This window comes from Urocampus carinirostris, chromosome 6 (genome assembly GCF_059441175.1).
Source record: "Urocampus carinirostris isolate Australia breed hairy pipefish chromosome 6, RoL_Ucar_1.0, whole genome shotgun sequence".
In the NCBI taxonomy this organism is placed as follows: Eukaryota; Metazoa; Chordata; class Actinopteri; order Syngnathiformes; family Syngnathidae; genus Urocampus; species Urocampus carinirostris.
The window spans coordinates 46506583-46526562 of record NC_142354.1 but is presented as its reverse complement, the minus strand read 5'-3'; the positions used below and the strand labels follow the sequence as shown (position 1 = coordinate 46526562).

General features: G+C 40.3%; 2 protein-coding genes across 2 annotated transcripts; one reads left to right on the top strand and one right to left on the bottom strand.

Moving 5' to 3' along the window:
• Positions 1-6129: 6129 nt before the first annotated feature.
• On the bottom strand, positions 6130-9356 carry LOC148364909 (RNA-binding E3 ubiquitin-protein ligase MEX3C-like). Its single transcript, XM_088339121.1, has 2 exons — positions 9303-9356; positions 6130-8503 (listed from the first exon to the last, which is right to left on the bottom strand). Exons 1-2 carry the CDS (start codon positions 9354-9356, stop codon positions 8126-8128), a joined length of 432 nt encoding a protein of 143 aa, XP_088195247.1. The 3' UTR covers positions 6130-8125.
• A 1544-nt stretch (positions 9357-10900) lies between these two features.
• Positions 10901-19537, top strand: LOC148364908 (SMAD family member 4-like). Its single transcript, XM_088339109.1, has 8 exons — positions 10901-11069; positions 11157-11411; positions 13538-13645; positions 13726-13776; positions 15050-15233; positions 15943-16111; positions 16742-16880; positions 19174-19537. Exons 2-8 carry the CDS (start codon positions 11204-11206, stop codon positions 19383-19385), a joined length of 1071 nt encoding a protein of 356 aa, XP_088195235.1. The 5' UTR covers positions 10901-11069; positions 11157-11203; the 3' UTR covers positions 19386-19537.
• Positions 19538-19980: the final 443 nt, after the last annotated feature.

Sequence of the window (19980 nt, the reverse complement as noted above, 5' to 3'; positions counted from 1 at the left end):
TAGTGGGTTTTACAATTGGAGTTTCACCAGCCACATCATTAGGTACACAAGCAAAAAATAATATGAATGACATTTTCAGAAGTATTATTATGTATTTTGGCCACGTTATAAAGGAAAAAAATGAATAGTAAAGAGAAGAGATTATTTTATTGGGTTAACTCCAAGGTGTCTTAATAATGACATATGGTGGTTAGACTGATCCCATATGATTGAGCGCCGGCGGGATTTTGGCCTTGGACAGTGGCTCTATTGTGTCCGTTCATGTCTGCCAAGTGGTACGCGACATTGGGGTGGGCGCGGGCAAGACCGACCAGTTCTTTGAGTGAACGCAACTCCTCATCACTACGTTCGGCTTCACTTAATGCGCTACCTGCCCCGCTCACTTCCATGTATAGTTCAATCCATGACTTCACCGCCTCAACCATGGTCGGATCTTCGACCCCTCCTCGATAGTTTTTTAGTGAGGCATTGCCAAATGCAACTAGCAGCTCTCGTGATATCCATGTGATATGGCGGAATAGAGTCGCTCTGACAGCTCCTAGGTTACTAGAGTAGCCAGCATAAATCCTCCCTCCGATGGCAATCAGTGCTTGTTGCACAGCTGCCCACTCGTCAGGATAACGTCTGGCTACCATGTGCCATGGAAAATCAACATGAGCTGCCAATGCCTCTGCAATGATGTCAAGGGATGTGACTCCCGAACCTGCAGCCTGGCTCAAAAGCACTCTCAACCGTATTGCCGCACGTGGAACATGTTGCAGCCATCTACTAAAGATGATATGGGCGTTCTCGTCGTCTATACACTCCCCGAAATTGGCAAAAGTTGTTGATATCTCACTGGCGTCCAACATATCGGCAAGCACCGGCATAACCAGCCGGAGATCATCTTTAATACGCTGCAGCTTTTGAGCACTCAGTTGAACCCGGGTAGAGAAAGCTACAAGGAGGAGCACCACGATGTACGGTGAGCGAGCGTGGATCCTGCTTGCTGGGTGAGTGGCTACTGCTCTGATAAATGTTACCTTTTGCTCCAGAGTTGGAGTGCCGACCCATTCCAGAGTGTTGCGATTGTAAATATTCAGTAGCACATTATTATCAGCAGCTCCTGGAGACATCTGGAAAACCACATCCATGAACCACTGTTGACGAGCAAAATTGACAGGGCTCTCCAAGATGCGGTTGAGCTCCGCTCCTGCTTCAACCTCCGTCATGCAGTTATCCTGTCTCCAGTTTGGTGCTAACACCTCTGCAATCACCTGCTGCCTAGCAAGGGCAGCTGCTCGCTCTCCAGCGTCCATTAACCCCGCTCTTATGCTACAGAGTGCAGCGGCCAATGTAACATCTCCGACACCTAACTCATTTCCAGAAATCGCTGCTTGAGTAAAGGGTGCTATGTTGCATTCGCGCAACATACAGCGTAGCACTCCAGCAGTACTGACCATGGCTGCAAATACGGCAGCATTATCTGCAACGGCACGCACAATTATTGGTCCTGCAGCGGGTTGAGCAATTTGGCCTGCAGGACGTTCAACCTCTCTACGGGCTGCGCCGCCTTGAGGGACTCCTCCTGCTCGATTACTCTCCCCGAGTGCACGGAGACGTTCCGCGGTGATACCTCCCCGTCCAGACGGAGCGTCACGTCCAAATTTCCACATATTTGAAGAAAACATTAGGCAAGAATAAGGATTTTTAAAACAATGAATTTTAATAATCCTCTATTGGCTTGTCTCCGATAGTAGAAATCATTTAAAGAAAAAAAATGTTTCTAAATAAAGTTGGATATCCTCCCAAGATTTTCAAGAACAGTAGAGTGACGTTTTTAAATAGAATAAAGATCTTGGGGTATTTTGCCAAAGAATTTTTTTTTTCATGACAAAGTGAAAGTACAATAAGTAAAAATAATGCATTTTAATTGAAACATAGACAATTATTTGGGGGCGGGCAGAGAAACCTATGAGACAGGGTATGTTTATATCCCTGTAATAGTCTGATTGAGATATGATTTACTAATTTTTTTTTTTTTTCTAAAACTCTGAGTTGTCCATTTACAGGACTAGTGACAATAGTTAGCCCCGTATTTAGGCATAACTTGATTAGAAGTGAGTGAAGCATGAACGGTTTTGTTACCCAAAAGGGACGTTGTTTCTACATTTCATGGAGCTGTTTGAAATGTCAACCTTTTTTACTCCCCACCGCCATCTCTTGGCTTAAAATCGTGATGGCAGCCTCAGCTCAATTATGATGCTTGTGCAAGTATGTGCATTTCTTAGATGCCCTTAAATAAACGTTTCCATGTTGTATGGGGTCCAGGTTTGGACTCTTCATGCTACTCTGACCAATAGAAATATTTTAGAAAATCCTGTGGGTACACGTATGACGTCAAAATCAGCCTCCATCCCTCGAACCTCATGTGTTTCGCCCCGAACAGCTCTGATAAAAGTAACATACATGGAGATACATGCAGTGGAAAATAAAGCATAAGGGCTCTTTAAACGCAGGTTGGCATTGTTGACACATACTTAATTAGAAATAAGATGATTTTGAACTTTATGAATAACACCTCAAACAATAAACCCCACCTTTAAATATTGACATTTGATGATAATGTTCATGTCACTCACCACAATCCCAAAAATTGTGGTTGGATCTTCCCTGTTCCATAATCGTGCTTGTTTGCTGCGTCTCGTGTAGTTACAAGTTGTGCGCATACTTCGATTGCAAGAAGCATGGACTGACTTACACTATTTATAGATAGGGCAAAATTGCTACCGTTCTAACAAAAGAAATTAAAATGAAAATGTCCAGGAGATATCATTCAATGTTTAGCAAGTAAACCAGAGTTAATGTGTATCATTTGTAATACAACTTCAACAATATACTGTAGGGAAAAAAAGGAGCTTGCGCAGCAATGCTCGCACAAAAGTCAGTCTTGTCAAATTCGTGTGCATGAATGAGTTAACTGAAATAAGGTCCAGCCTGGGGGTCAGAAACAAGCTTTGAAGCCAAATGCTGCTGTTTGGCACTTCCTAGTGGCTCCCTGGCGCTATAAAAAATGTCCTATCATGGTAAATAACATGTAGGGGGACAAACATGACACAAACATTATTAACGTTTTCCTATGAATAGATATATAGTACTATGTGGGTGTTTATACACACACATACATGTAGTAAGTCACAAAAGTGAGTACACCCCTCACATTTCTGCAGAGATTTTATCAATGTTAACTTGAACAACACTGAAGAAACATCACTTTGACACAATGAAAGGCAGTTTGTGTAAAGCTTATATAGCAGTGTACAATTTTATTAAAACTCAAAATATAGCTTTAGTTGCGAAACCCTTGGTAACAAAAGTGAGTACACCCTAAAGTAAAAGTTCTTGAAGTTCAATATTTTGTGTGGCCACCGTGATTTTGCAGAACCTTTTTAATCCTCCTGGCCATCAATTTCAACAGAGCTACTGGAATGTGCTTCTACTCCTCCATGACAACATGACAGAGCTGGGGTATAGTCAAGGTTTTGTGCTTTTCTACCTTGTGATTGAGGATGCCCAAAGATGTTCGATTGTATTTAGATATGGAGACATGCTTGGCCAGTCCATCCTCTTTATACCCTTAGCCCTTTAAGAAAAGCTTTGGTCATCTGAGAAGCGTATTTGGGGAACAGTTTCTGGATGGAGGGGATAATTCTCTGCTCCAGTTTTTCACAGTACATGCTTGAGTTTGTGTTTTCCTAATGAAATGCAACTCCCCAATTCCAGTTGAACTCCTGCTGCCCCAAACCATGGCATTCCCAACACCATGCTTGACTTTAGGCATGACAAAAAGATGTTTGTACTCCTCATCTGGGCCAAATGAAGGAATCCTTGTCCCATCAGACCAGATGTTATATTTCCAGTAAGCCATGGCCAAGTACTGTATTGTTTTTTTTCAGTGATGTTGTATTAAGCTTGTGTGGTTTCTTCCCCAACACTGGAAGTCATTCGAACACTGAAGCTATGAGTTGGATTACCAGGTCAAAAAAGTGGAAAACTGCACGCACTGTCCATTTTCTAGTGCAAAGGGCCATCTTGTATGGTGAACATTCGATCGACCAAGTCCACACCACCCTTGTTGGTGTTGTACTCAATTGCCAGTGGTCTTAAGCCTTGGACAAATGTTTTTTCTTCGACCATCCTGCGAATCAATCCTATAAGCAGATGATGCCATGACCGCTGGCTTGTTGTCCACCCTTTTTGACAGTAAGTCCACGTGTGCTTTGTTTTACCACCATCTCTGCTGACACATTATTTTTTAAGATGAGCTCCTAGCTTATGGACCTTTGGTCACTGTCATTTCTTTTATCATTAGGGTGTAAATGAGGCTGACTTTTGTAAATTAGCTCTCAAAGAACTGTTGGGTTCCTTGGGGAACATTCAATTGAAGAACAACTTGTTTCATGAAGCCATTTCCTCCTGTAGCTGTCTAATTTGTCTTGACTTAGTAGACCACAAAATCCCAAACTAGACCCTTTAGTGCAGCCAAGACGGGTACCTTCAGTCCAGTAAGGTTTGGTTTGCATTGTACATACTGGCACACTGGGTTTCGACCGGTAAGAGGAACCATTTGCTCGTTGATTCTTAATTTTCTAGTTCTTGCCACTCAGAAATGGTTGCTTAACTCTAGTGGGGCCTGCTTTTCCACAAGAGATCACTTGGTTTTTTTTTCCATCTGAAACATCAACATTGTTGACAAGCATGGAGTAGTATTCTGATAATGATTGTGTTTGGGAAATATGAGTTAGGCACCAAAAATGACTGGCTTTTTACTTGAGCCCTGAACCATTTAAAATTGTTCCTATAAGACAGCAAGTTGACAGCTTATATAGGCCAGAAATTAAATATTGTTCAGAAAAGCCCGTTTGCAGTCATGGCACATACAAAATATTGTAATGGAAGTGTTTATGTTGACACTCTCTTTAAAAGATTTGATGGACAAATATAAAAATGTATGTAAGAACGTAGAAAACAAACTTTATTTGACAGAATGGAAAATATTACAAAATATGTTTCTGTGACTGAAATCTAAGGTTTGTGACTAATGTAGCAAACAGTGACATTTTGTTTTTACTGAGGTAATTTGTCACCGGAAATAAAAAATGCTAAACTTAACATATTTCCATGAATCGCAGGAAATCTGAGAATTCTATGTTGCCCCCCCGAGTTGAATATGATTATACCTGTGAATTTATCCTTTATTTTGTGTACCTAATGTTGTGGCCAATTACAAAAACGTCTTGTATATTACCTGTTCACAAAATCCTAGAAACGCATCGTGTAAATCTACATTTTCGCAGCTGATTTTTTTTTTTAAACATACTTTCTATATTTTAGCACTTTACTTTTGACTTAGCTGTGCATTTGTATTGGAACACTAAAGATGCAATTTTGTCTTCCCACCTTCTCAACATAACACAATTTTTCTGTTGTGGTTACTCGAACATATTCTCTTTAATCAGGTGTCTGTAAATAGAAAAATATATATCATCTTTGTAGTGCATGCTGATGTCCATGATCCAACATTTAACCTCACTTTTACATGAATAAAATCGAGTCATCGGTGGTGAAAAACAAGAGACTTTCCACGTGGCTTAAAATGAAACCGTCTTTATTAAGTAACTTTAATATCAGAAAAATAAAACTCTTAAAATTCTCTTTACAGCAAATATATATAATAACATCAGTGCTTTGGCCGCAATAACTTAAAAGGCCCGTTTATAAAATAGTCTTGCATTTTATTTCAACTCCTGACTCCACCTGGGTATTGAATTGAGATTTCTATATATGCCATAAGACTTGCCCCCTACATATACATAAAGTAGTAAAAACGGCTACTAAAAAAGATACTTTCTTACACACGCGTTAGCAGGCAGCTCCTATCAGCGACTTAATTTTACCTTTAATATTATTTACTTAACGCGGACATGCTTGTGCACGCACATTCCGAAGTTCCAGTGGTGGCATTCGACGAATCTAACTATAAAGCGGGTAAAGCATTGCGAATTCAATCGTGTTTCCCGTCCACGCAGAGAAAAGATTAGAAAAATTAAAATCTTATTGTAAACATCGGAATATAGATACTTTGTCAAGATATTTATATATATATATATATATAGACTATGAAATGTAACAAAATAAAAATAACTTCTGTATAATCTCAGTCCTTAATATATATAATACAATAATGGGAGGGCTGATGGTGTATATTGCATTCACCCTCATCGAAACTAAAGTAAAAGGACGGATGAAGATTGGAGGGGGAAGAACCTGGAGGGGTTTGTGTTTGTGACATACTTAACGACCAAATTATAACTGGAAACCCCCAAATATACTTTGGAGTTGTGCAGTGTCCAGTCCAGGTACTTCCCCCTAAGAAAAACAAATCCTGACTACAGTCCCGTATGTCCAAAAAAAACAACACTGAGATGATTAATTAGAGGCATATGGAATGGATTAACGTTTTTCCGAGGGCCACTGAAAAAGTACCAATAATTTCCACATTTTCTTTCCTCGCCGTTTCCCCAACCCAGCCAGACTCTTGCATAAGCCCTGTGGCGGGATAAGGAACAAAAAAATCTTATTTTAAGATAAAACAAAAAGAATGACCTAGTGTGACTACTGGAGAACATTCAAGGAGTTGTTCCGACATTGACAACAGTTTCTGTGAAAGGAATGTTCGTACAAAAGCTCCGAGGGGAAAAAGAAGGAACAACTAAATGGAGTTAAGACTTTGACCTGTGATGTATACATTACATCCGTCGAAAACAAAAAGGCCACTCTCGCGAAAATTAACGTATTTTCTGGACTATAAGGCGCACCAAGAACCCAAATTAACCAGAAATTTGACATGGAGATGCGCTTTCAATTGGAATCACATATCGGCGTGTTACCATAATTGTGCAATCTGAATCTGATTCATCAGTGGATATTTAGCGCCAACTACAGTTGCATAATGACATGGGAAAAGGATACATTTCAATAATCACATTATTTTAGTCACTGTACCAGATACAAATGTCAGCAAAATAAGAAAACACAAAATCTGTCTAAAAGTGTTTCACTTAATCTTAGCTCAAACTAAGCGTTGTAGGTGACACATGTTGAATATGTGCGGCCATTCATATCTTTCAGGACAGAATTACTTCTCACAATGCCTTTACCTTCATTCAGCTCAGAATCTTGTGCAAAAAATGTAGCCCAAACAAACGTTGCATTTGGCAAAGTCTGAATACATGTAGCCATGTGTTTCCATCTTTCAGAACAACCAAATTACTTCCCAGAATGCCTTTGTCGTTCGGTTCAGAATCTTGTGTGCTTCGTCTAGATTATAAAAGTTGGCAAAGCAATACTATTTTTTAATGATCCCCAACCTTTTCTGTACCGCAAGCTGGTTTTATGTCTGACAATATTTTACTAGGCCCGGCCTAATGATAAAAATGTGGTACCGTGACTAAAGTTTGTGTAATGATGACATAAAACCTGATGCCTTTTCATATGTCATCCGCATCCCTAGTGATGTTTCAACTAATCGATTCAAAATTTTGATATTTACTTTTAGTGCATCCCTAACTCTTACTGAAATTTAGATTTGATGCGCCTTGTAGATTGTTGCTTTTTATATGTGAATGTATTACAAAAGACTACTTTATGGAGGTGTCTCTTAGTGCAGAAAATACGGTAGTTCTGAATTTAAACTTTTAAACTCTTTTTCGTAACTTAGGTTCAGGCACGAGTTAACCGTAAACGATTTCGATCCTGTTGACAGGAAAAAGGGGTGGGGATTTTTTGGGGGTGAAAAAAAAAAAGTAGCACCGCTACAGTTACATGTCGACGTCCTGTGGAGTGGTAATAAAGGGGAAGAAAATAGGTTCTCGTGCCGCATTAGCATGTAATGCGTAAATATATAATACGACCGATTAATAGGATTTAGGCTGGGGTCCTGCTGTTTGTAAACATACCCACTTGCGCCCCCCTCCGGAGAGTGGCGGTCACGGGAGAGGGCTCAATAAAACACAAATTAAAAAGGTGGCTAAAATGTATAAAGCGATTCCTGGTTGCTACATTTCCAGAGTTGGTCGCCCGGCAGTCAAATGTTGCGCAGCCGCAGGGCCTGGGTCACGGGGGACAGGCACACGGGGCAGGTGGCGTCAGGACACTGGCAGATTTGGGTGGCGCATTTGGCGCAAAAGAGGTTGTGCCCGCAGGGGACGAGAGCCGCCATGGCGCGCCCGTCCAGGCATCGAACGCACGCGTCGGGGTTGAGACGGCGCCCGTAGGCCAGAGAAGGCTCCGGAGGCGATGAGGACGAGCTTTCGCCGGATGAGGACGAGAAGGCTGAGCAGTAAGAGGGCGGACGCTGTGCGGCGCAGAAGGGTGCGCGGAGCACTTGCAGCGCCTGGGGGTGCTCCAGGGCCTCGGCCACCGGGAAGGTGGGGGAGAGGCGGGGCGTCCCGGGCGGACTCGTCTAAAAAAAAAAAAAGAATGCAAGGGAATTTTTATACTATTCACAAGATTGATGTGAGCATTTTGATTTATCTCCAACTGAATACAAGATTCTTCCTTTACCACTAATATTTGTATGGTCTCTGCCCTGTAATAATGAAATTGTTTAATCATTGTATCAAAAAAAAAACGGCTGATACGCGCCATTACTGTAAGATTTTTTGGCTCACAAAATGTTGAAAAATCCATAACAGACAAAAAAATGTACCTTTATATAAGTATTGAAAGTTTCACACGCAAAAGTTCCATATTTCAGAATGGATAAAATATTCAGATATAGAAAAGGTTTCATGTTTTTAGGCCTAGTTATTCAGGTAAGCTTTACTTTTATTAAATCTTTCAGTCAGTCGGTCTTATATTTAATCAGTTTATTTTTGCTAGATAGTAAAAATCTTTCATTTTTGCAATAATTGACACATACGCTATTTTAGGAACCAATCAGTTTTATCTATACATATGTACATTAGAATTTTTATTCAATTACTGCCCATATTTGATGTTGATAATGACTGTGTATTGTCTGTTGATTTCCTTGCAACATCTACCAGGTCATCCTGGAAGGGGGTAGTACCTCATGTGGAGGCCCCTCTCCAGGTTTCTTTATTTCCTCATGTTGAATTTTCTCAAGTTTTACTTGGATTCATGTTGGTTTCAGATCAAGGGATGTAATTGTGGTCTGCGCAGCCCTTTGGGACGTTGTGATTAAGGGCTATACAGATAAACATGAATTGACCAGTGTCATTTGTTTGGTCAAAACGAACCTGCTGATACTGCAAGTGTCCAGGAGATGGCACCGATACACCATAAATAACCATAGAACAATCGCTTGATTTATTTTTTGCCTAAGTTTTTATAGAAACTAAATGTTTATTTTGTAGTTAGCTATAAACTGGCGTATTGTACTACAGGAGACTTGTAGTATTAGCTCGCAATGTATTTATTCCAAACACTTTACAGAATCATGCCCAAGAAAGTTTACTGCACGTGGCTGAAAAGCCACTTTAAAGTTAGCTTTTCATCAGCACACATGCTGTGCTAAAGAGCAAGAAAGACAAGGTAAAAAGGAAAAGGGCAGAAGGCTACATAGCCCATGTATGTGTATCAAGCACAATGTGTGGGTGCAAGAAATATTTGTGTCTTTTTGTTGGTTTGAATTGTATATTTTATTTTTATTTTTTGTCGACTTGCTCTTAAACTTTGTTGTAATAGGCATTAAAGTCTTAAAAAGTCTTAAATTAAACTTGCTTTAAGCTGTAGGAACTCTGTGTGTGAAAAAATAATGCAAGAGACAGAAACAGAAAACGTAAAGTCCTTTACCACAGTGTTTTTCAACTTTTTTTGAGCCAGGGCAGGTTTTAAACATTGGAAAGATTTTGTGGCACACTACTAACCAAAAATGTTATAAAACGACACTGAACAGTATGTTTAATTACAATATAATTTATAATACCCCCAGTGTTTACAGCACAGACACTTGACAATGACATAATATTTGCAGAAAATATGTCATTGTGCCAGGGGACCCGATAAATTTAGTCTCAAAGTAGACCTCAGTGACTTGTTGTCTCTAGATATGTGACGTCCTTGAAGGAACACAACACGTTCAACATGGCGTATGCCATTAACACAACATTTAAGGCAGTTCTGAAACAGACACTGATTGTAATTAACAGCCATTGCATACTGACCATTTCTGCTAGGAGAAATTTTAACTTTGCTCACCATGTTACTGGGTTCCTTGTGACTATTTTGTCAGTCGCGTGCTCCGACCTTCAAAAGCTGAGCAGGTTAAGCTTACCTGCTGTTCTTACAGCGTGCGTTTCTTATTTGCCTTCTCCACCTTTTAGGCATGTGATGGTGGCTTTTCGTCTGTGTTGTTCGCCGTGTGTTTTTTATAAAATTTTAAAAAGTGACACTGGATAATTTCTCACGACACAATAGTGTGTTGCGGCACAGTGGTTGAAAATCGCTGCTTTACCAAAATCCTATTCAAGCTTTTTTACATGTTTACATGTAAACCAAGATGTTTTTGTTACACAAGTGGAGAGACTGCAAATCTGTGTTTTGGACACCGTGAGTAAAAATAGTGTGCTAATGAATTGAGTTCTTATGCCTTTCCTTATGTCATCTGGGAGTGTCATTTCTTTCTGGGGTCTGCAATGATGAGAACTGTCAAACTTGTTTTGGAAAAATAAATGTTTTATGTCGGTAAAGTGGAAAAATAACGCTTGGTTTATAACGGTAATAGACAATGAAAAGAAGTGATTTTATACCTACCCTGATACTTGAACTCATATCATACCAGTGCAAGTGTTATCTTACGAACCTGTTTGTGTTTTGTCTATCCTTCCAGGTGGCTGGACGCAAAGGTTTCCCACATGTGGTTTATGCCAAGCTGTGGCGCTGGCCTGACCTGCACAAGAATGAGCTCAAGCATGTGAAATATTGCCAGTATGCCTTCGACCTCAAGGCCGACAGCGTGTGCGTGAACCCTTATCACTACGAGCGGGTCGTCTCGCCTGGAATAGGTTAGAGTCTGTTTGTCTTTTTGATTATTATTATTATGTATTCATTTATTAATATTTTGCAAATTTGGTTTAATTCCCCCCCACCAGACATATCGGGACTAAATCTAACAGGCTCCAGGCCTGGTTCGGCGCTTATGGTCAAAGATGAGCACGATTTTGACGGCCCCCAGAGTCTGCCCCCCATGGACGAGGGCCGCTCTATGCAGACCATCCAGCATCCTCCATCAGGTGGCCGGCCAGGACCAGCAGACTTATTTGCGCCCACCAACATGCTCCCACCGGCTGAAGCATCCACTTCTGCCTCTACGTCATCTTTCCCCACTGTCGCCACCGGATCTGCTGGTGAGACTCTTTGGCCTTCAAAAGGCAGCAACTCTTTGGAGTTATCTCGTTTAACTTTGTAATTACTGTTAAGAATGTAGCTATTTTGTACCAGTGACTTAACATCGTAGTTGTTGTGCATTCTGTCAACTCGGCTGTCTTTTTTGTTTTCCTTGTTGTTGTTTTTTGTCTTTTTGTTTGTTTGTTTTGTTTTTTTTAATTTATTTTTTTTCGCTTAGACAATTTCATTTATAAACCCTTGGTGGTTATCCTAATTTTATTTGTTTTGGGGTTTTTTTCACAATTTGAAATTCATTGCATGTTTTTGGGAAGGCTATGAGCTTACATTACTTTTTTACTTCACTCTTGTAATGATTTTTTTTTCATCTATTATTTTCTCATCTCATTAGCTGCACCGCTTATCCTCAGTAGGGTGCTGGAGCCCATCCCAGCAATCATCGGGCAGTGGGCAGGGGACACCCTGAACCTTTTGCCAGCCAATCGCAGGGCACACAGAGACAGACAACTCACTCGCTCATTCACACCTAGGGACAATTTGGACCGGCCAATTAACCTGACATGCATGTCTTTGGAATGTGGGAGGAAACCGGGGAGAATATACAAACTCTGCACAGGAAGTCCGGTAGCTGGATTTGAACCCACACAGAAGAATTGAATTTTTTGTCTTCTAAACATATTTGATATTCATTATTTACTTTATTAATATTTACCAATAATGATATTATTAATCAGCAAAATTAGAACGAAACTGCAATATTTGTTTTGCAAATACATTTTTTGCATGCGGTGATGATGAACCCGAGGAAATCCTAATAATTTTTTATATTTGAAGAAAACATCAGCTTCCCTTTTCTGTTTTGCAAAAACAACAGAAGCAATCATCCTCCTCATTTGTAACCAGGGATCAGAATTTTCCACGGATCCGCGGATTTCCGCTGTTTTTGAACCCCAAAGGTCATTCCCGTAAATCGTCTAAATTCGATGAGAAAATATTTTGGGGGGGTGAGGTATGATACGTGACTGTTTCATCACCCCAAGTTAGCATGTAGACCATTGGTCGATAGGTTCGCTGATAAACAATCAGCGGAGCTTTTGTTCAGAGCATTGGCTTTCTCAAACATGGCGCTCCTTCCGGTCTTTTCAAACGGTGAAATGAGTGTTTGAAAAAGTAAATATAAAAATACTAAGAAAAGAAGACGAGGCTTTTGTCTCCGACATTGATAAAAGAATCAAGAATAAATTTAAGTGGTCATGGCTGGAGAAGACTGTCACAGTAAACGTTAAAATCGGCGCAAAGATCGAGGAAGTTACAGAAACTTTGAGCCAGTTCATCGCAAAGTTTGATGTTCCAGGGAAAGCAAAGTGTCTATACTGTGTCGATCTGATCAATTATGGTACGCGAGGTTGTGTGGCACTGATCGATCATGCTAAAATGAACAAGCACAAAACAAAAATAGCTTGCCGGCGATCAAATTATGCACTCGGATCCGCATTTAAAATCGGCAGTGAAACTAACAGTAACACCACCGGTTCAACATTATTGGCCGTTCCAAATCCTTCCACTTCAAATACTAGCAGCAGTCAACCACTGGTTCCCCTGTGTGACAGAAAATCCCAATCTGAGGTATTTATAAATCTATTTATTTATGAAATGATTTTATCTTTTGTGTTTATACAATATTTAGAACAGGATAAACAAAATTTAAAATTTGTTATAAACATGATTAAAATAAATTATTTTGTATCATCATTATCATATTCAATATTACAAATGCTTTTAATGTCAATATATTATTATTTTTTTAATTTATATATATATATATATATATATATATATATAATACATGGTTTCTGTTTTGTTGGATTTAATTCATTCTAGTGCAATTTTCACATAGCAAATAAGATAAATGCTGTTGGCTTCAGGGGGGCTTAGCCCCCCTGAGCCCCCCACCGGGCTCCGCCCTGGACCTGGCCGGGGCCTACGGCCCCTGGACCCTGGCTATTTCAGCTGAAAATGAAAATCTCCATTCTGATCCCTGTGTAACATGTTTAATTTATTCAAACAAAAGAGATAAATTGTGATTCAAACAAATCATGCTGAGCTTTTCCGTTTTCCCCACTATCAGGTGGCAATACCGTCTGGTCACGGAACAGCAGCTTCCCTCCCAACACGCCACACCATAGCAACGGTCACCTGCAGCACCATCCTCCCATGCCTCAGCCGGCGCACTACTGTGAGTCAGCACACAACGATGACTTTGATTTAGGCTTGTCTGAAATAACTGATCTTTGAACATTTTAATATTGTCCACAGGGTCAGTCCATGACGAGTTTGCCTTTCAACCACCCATATCAAACCATCCCGGTAAGACTGTTTTTTTTTTTTTTATAGCAAGGCTTTGTAAACTATGGGCCCATCAGCCTTTTTCATCTGGCCCAACAAACCAAAATAATCACAATATAATGTTAAAATATGATTAAAAAATAAAACTTACTCCCGTTTTGGTGCCATTCTTGTCTCCAGTGTCCACTCTTGTGGGTCCACCACCTATCAAAATAGTTATAAACCTATATACAGGATTCGTACGGGTACTTGAAATCCTTAAATTTGCTTCAATTTTAACATGTTTTCAAGTATTGAAAGGTGAAATGCTTGTAAATGCTTTAAATTATTGTGATGTTTCTCAACAAGTCTGCTTCAAAATTACGCTGACACTGTTCTATGGGAGGCTTCCCTTGCATTGCGTGGCATTTCTTTCCTCGTAATTAAGGGCAGCTCTCATTTGTTAGTATGGCATTGTCCTATGAAATGTCATTGTCCCCTACGGGTCGCGCTCAAGAGAACAGGTTCATGCTCCATAAAAACAGGGCACTGTGAAATGTGCAGGGATTACAAATAAATTATGGACACTCATGCGCCATGCAAAAATAATTATGGTAGCGATTTCCGTTAGAAAATTGTAATGGGAAGAACTGAATATTACTGTCCTATTTACCCATCACCTACTTGGGGAGAGAATTGTCTCAAAAAGTAATATATTTGCGATTTACTCAAGATCTAATAATAAAATATTTGGATAAATGCACACGCAAGATTAAAAGTCGCATTTGTGAATCACAGATATATTTGTGGCTCTGTAAATTACATGATTAACACCAGATTTTATCTTTAATAGGTACTGGAGACATTAGAAAAGTGGCTTTGAAAGTCCCTATAAAGTGCTTGAATTTGGCCATGAAAAAGGTGTGCGAACCCTGCGTATAATTGTTTTGCTATATATTTGATGTATCTGTAATTTGAGAAAAAAAAATCCTAAATTTTATGCCAAAACACCTAACCCTAACCCTAAATCAGGAGATTTAGTGACCAGAGGTTTCTTTTTGGGGTTGTCTGTGGGGTGAGTCATTTAAGCTTTTTTTTGTCTTTGGTGTAGATAAGGGACAATGTAAGCGGTCTGACCTCTCTTTAAAGGAGTTTGGATGGAATATTTTGGAATGGGAGGAAATAAGATGGTGTAATTTGTAACCATTTCATTTAACTATTGCATTTGAATTACTACATATAAGTGGTGTTTTTGAATACTTCTCTGTATGACAATATAGTTTGTCCTTAGTTGATTGGTTTGAATGTGCTACAGCTCCAGACTACTGGTGCTCAATCGCCTACTTCGAGATGGACTTGCAGGTAGGCGAGACCTTCAAGGTGCCGTCGTCGTGCCCGGTTGTAACTGTAGACGGCTACGTGGACCCATCGGGCGGGGACCGCTTCTGTCTGGGCCAGCTCAGCAATGTCCATCGCACGGAGGCCATCGAGAGAGCCAGGTAGAGCCCACTCGCTTTCTTGACAACTTTACTTTGCTTTTAAAGGTATTCCCAAATGGGGGCGCTAATCTGAACTGATCAATGCAATGCGGCCGCAGCCTCGGCAGAAAAGCGGGAAGCTGGTCGACCAAAAAACATGCAGTGAGCAGCCAGGATATCTAGGGACCAACAACGAAGAGTGGCAACTGCCATAAACGCATAGATTGGCCATGAATAAAACAAGGGGCTCAACAAAACTGACTAACGCCAGGCTAGGCGGCAGAACAACTCACGCTGGGCCGCCAACAAGCACCAAACGGGAGCAAACAAAACAAGAAAGCCCTCGGGACCTCCAACGCTTACAGGGAGCCTTCTGGACAGAATTAAAAAATACAAACGAAAAGGCTTAATTGTCTACCTCCAAGAAGAAATGAGCAGTATGCAATCTTTTCACCACAGTTGGTGTCTGTTTCAGAGGTCGCATCACATGTTGTTTCATTGGGATTTGCCATTTTGAAAGTGTTTTGTTCTTTCAATGACATCACAGCTGTACAGGAAACCAGATGGGAAACTTTGAGACTAAATTTCTGTAGTCCTCGGGCGCATGGAAATTTTTGTAACATATTTGCATAAATGTGGAGTGTAACTTTAAAAATACTATCAATTAGAATCAATTAGTCTTTACAAGTACTGTACAAGAGTCTTTACTAAGCTTTGGCTTGTCCTTCAGGCTTCACATCGGCAAAGGCGTGCAGCTGGAATGCAAAGGCGAGGGTGACGTTTGGGTGCGCTGCCTCAGCGACCACGCCGTCTTCGTGCAGAGTTACTACCTGGACCGCGAAGCCGGACGAGCGCCTGGTGACGCTGTCCACAAGATCTATCCAAGCGCTTACATTAAGGTCAAAAACATTTCAGAATCCAGATTCAATCTTCCTTCTTTCCACCTTTCATACTTTCATCTTTACTTACTCGGGCCTCTTTTCACAATATTGGTTCGGCATCTCCACATCGCTAGGACTGCTTTGTTTTTTCAGTACACAACATGCACCCAACAGTAAATGGGCAGGTTCACTTTACCTTTTGTGTCGGTTCTACAACTCTCTCATCAAATGAATGCAAACACGAGGGTTGTGTAACATTTTTTGGGTGCCAATTTTTAGGTTTGCTTGTTTGGATAATAACAGTATTCAATAATGGGAGGATACTACAATTCAATGTCAGCAAGTACCGTAATAACGAACCGATAAGGCACAACAGTACAGCTACTAAATTTTATCGATAACTCATTTGAGTACTCGTTACTGAGGAATGCAATCACGTTCCTTTGTAAAAGCTTCAGATTTTTCAATTTAGAGTTTTTGCTCCTCGAGGTATTTGTTTGTTACCCTCTAAGGCAGTTGCCTCTTGGTCAAGTCGAAACCGTAGACTAGATTCAAACATCATTTTAAAGAATTGATTGAGAAGTAGACTTGTCTGTGCTAGCGTTAGCTTGTCATTTTGTCTAATTCTGTATGTTTTTTGCGTGTTAGGTGTTCGACCTGCGTCAGTGTCATAGGCAAATGCAGCAACAGGCGGCAACGGCTCAAGCGGCAGCTGCAGCGCAGGCAGCTGCCGTGGCGGGGAACATCCCCGGACCCGGCTCAGTGGGGGGCATCGCTCCTGCTATTAGTAAGTTTGAACCTTTATGAGGAGGTTTTTCTCTTTGCTCTTAGGCCTGCAACTGACGACTATTTTATTCGTCGACCGGTCAAATACTATTGAAACGATTGGTTGAATAATCGAATAATGTTTTTTTTAATTGAATTTTACATGAAGTTGATGTGGCAAATGATGATTAAGACAAGAAAAAATAGGTCCAATGAAAAATACATATATTATTGGATTTACTGCGGATTCGTACAAAAATTATAAATAGAAATGCTCGATCTAAAACCAATTAGGCCCAGTTCTCAGTAAATCCATAATAAACTTCTTAAAATCAAGTAAACATGTTTCATACCTGTAAACCAACATGTTCATTTGCTGCAGTAGAACAGTAAATAAAACCAATATGATGTCCATTTTTGAAGTACAGACGCTGCCTTACCCTACAAACTAGCCTGTGTCCCATATCAATTTAGAACTTAAAATTTGGTCTCGCGCCCTGAGTTATGTTAGGGTGTTGAGGCTCATTTTGACCGTATTTTTGTCCCAAATAATGGGTTCAAAACAAGGTGGGATTTTTTTTTTTTTTTTTTTTTTTGGGGTAAAAATGTCACAAAACACAAACGATAAGGATATACAGACGCTCGGGACTATCGTTCGTAAGTTGAATTTGTTCGTAAGTTGCCTCAGTGCTATATTTTGTATGTTTAAGGTTTTTATAAGTATGATTATGGCTTGGATAACTTGTATTATTTTGTGCTAAAAAAATAAACATTTCAAAAAATGATATGCTCTATAAAGATAAAGTTGAGTTTAACTTTTGGAAGATGCGCTTCAAGAGGTTCTCGTCCATAGTAAAAAGTGGACAAAAAAAAGGGTTCCGACAGTTTTCTCAACCACATCAAGCTTTCTTATTTCACTTTCATTTTTTTTAAAAAACTGCTTGCCTCTTCTTTACACTTTACACCACCCATATTGAATGGATGCAGGAGATTATTAACAATAAAAGCGTCAAAGTTCTTAGCGCGCTGGAGATACAGTACATGTAGTATGTTTGCACACAAACTAGGAATTCACCCCGAATTTCTTCTTCGGGGTGGATGATGGGTAACCTCTGACTGCGCCACGCGACAGAATGAAGCACCACAGTACTATCCTCTACTCTGTAAAAGATGCACACAATACAAAATCTAAATTACAAGGAATGTCCGCATATTTTTTGACATCCCGAAAAAAATGTATTTGCAGTTTATTGTCAGTCAAATGGTCGTTCTTTGGACTGCATGCATCTAATTTCAAATACGTTTGATCGGCTGTCTGGCATAACGCTCGAGACAGAGACTCTATTGCGCATAAGTTACTCTCAGCATAGATTGTACTCTTGAAGAGATGCCTCATTCATGTCTGGTGACCATAGTCGATAATGAAATTTATTGTCTACTACATTAATCCTTTTTTCTATCGAGGTTTACTTATCGCGGTTTTGCTACTTTCTGGAATTTCACTGTACATTGTTTGTCTTCTGATTGCCTAAACGGTCATTCCACCCCATTTCTGCTTCTGGTTGCCTGCGCGGCAAGGCTTTGGACAGACAAAAGCACTGGTGGCTGGGGTAAAAAGGCCGAGGAAAATGTTTTCTATCGCTAATAAAGTTGGGCTTCGTGACCCGCTGAATTTGCTCTTTGACGCTTCCTAATGGCTCCCTGGCGCTTTTTTACAAATCTTTAATAATGGAAGAATATATAATTCCTATAGAGGGTAAAGCCGGACACATTCTTTTCAATTGCCAATGAATATAGATTCCATATAGGCTTTTAATTTTTTGTCACTCAGACATATTTTGTATTAATTTTTTGGTCCAATTCTGCATGGCTTTCGGATTGGTGATTGTAAAGTCCACATAATCGTGACAAAGTATTGTGTGAAGTGGATCGTGTCCTAAATCAATACAGTTGTGCATTAAAGCAGAAGGATTATTTTTAAAATTTGACAGTACAGAAGTTACTTGTTAAATTAAAAGTTTAGACAGTACAGTACTTTTATGAAACCAATATTTGAGGCTCCAATTTTTTAAAAATTTGGTTTCTATGTATCACAGTATTTAATATAAAAAGAAAGGTTCCTACTTCACGGATTTTGACTATCGCTATACCTTTTTTGGAACGTAACCCCGGCGAAAAAACAGGGATCGATTTCTGTCACCAATGTCAACTAATCGTTGCAGCCCTAATCGCTGCACTAAACTGCAAAATAGCAGCAGTGGTGTAAGCCCGCTTTGGTCCCAAATCGCTCCATTGTGGCCTACGTTTGCCTGCAGGTCTGTCGGCAGCGGCCGGCATAGGCGTGGACGACCTCCGTCGTCTTTGCATCCTGCGCATGAGTTTTGTGAAGGGTTGGGGGCCCGACTACCCCCGGCAGAGTATCAAGGAAACGCCCTGCTGGATCGAGATCCACCTGCACCGCGCTCTGCAGCTTTTGGACGAAGTGCTGCACACAATGCCCATCGCCGATCCGCAGCCGCTCGACTGAATCGGATGAACTCTTTTTACTTCTTGGTGTTGTCGTTGTCAGGTGGGTTCTGACGGTGCTGTAGTGTTAACCCAAAATGACACATTTCATCCGAAAGGACAAATTGCGGATTGGTCAGATTGCTGGAGTAGACCAGAGTGCTGTGTTCTTCCACATGATGAACATTTTTGGCTTTTTTTTTTTTTTTCTTCTTATAGAAATTCTAGTGGGTTTTACAATTGGAGTTTCACCAGCCACATCATTAGGTACACAAGCAAAAAATAATATGAATGACATTTTCAGAAGTATTATTATGTATTTTGGCCACGTTATAAAGGAAAAAAATGAATAGTAAAGAGAAGAGATTATTTTATTGGGTTAACTCCAAGGTGTCTTAATAATGACATATGGTGGTTAGACTGATCCCATATGATTGAGCGCCGGCGGGATTTTGGCCTTGGACAGTGGCTCTATTGTGTCCGTTCATGTCTGCCAAGTGGTACGCGACATTGGGGTGGGCGCGGGCAAGACCGACCAGTTCTTTGAGTGAACGCAACTCCTCATCACTACGTTCGGCTTCACTTAATGCGCTACCTGCCCCGCTCACTTCCATGTA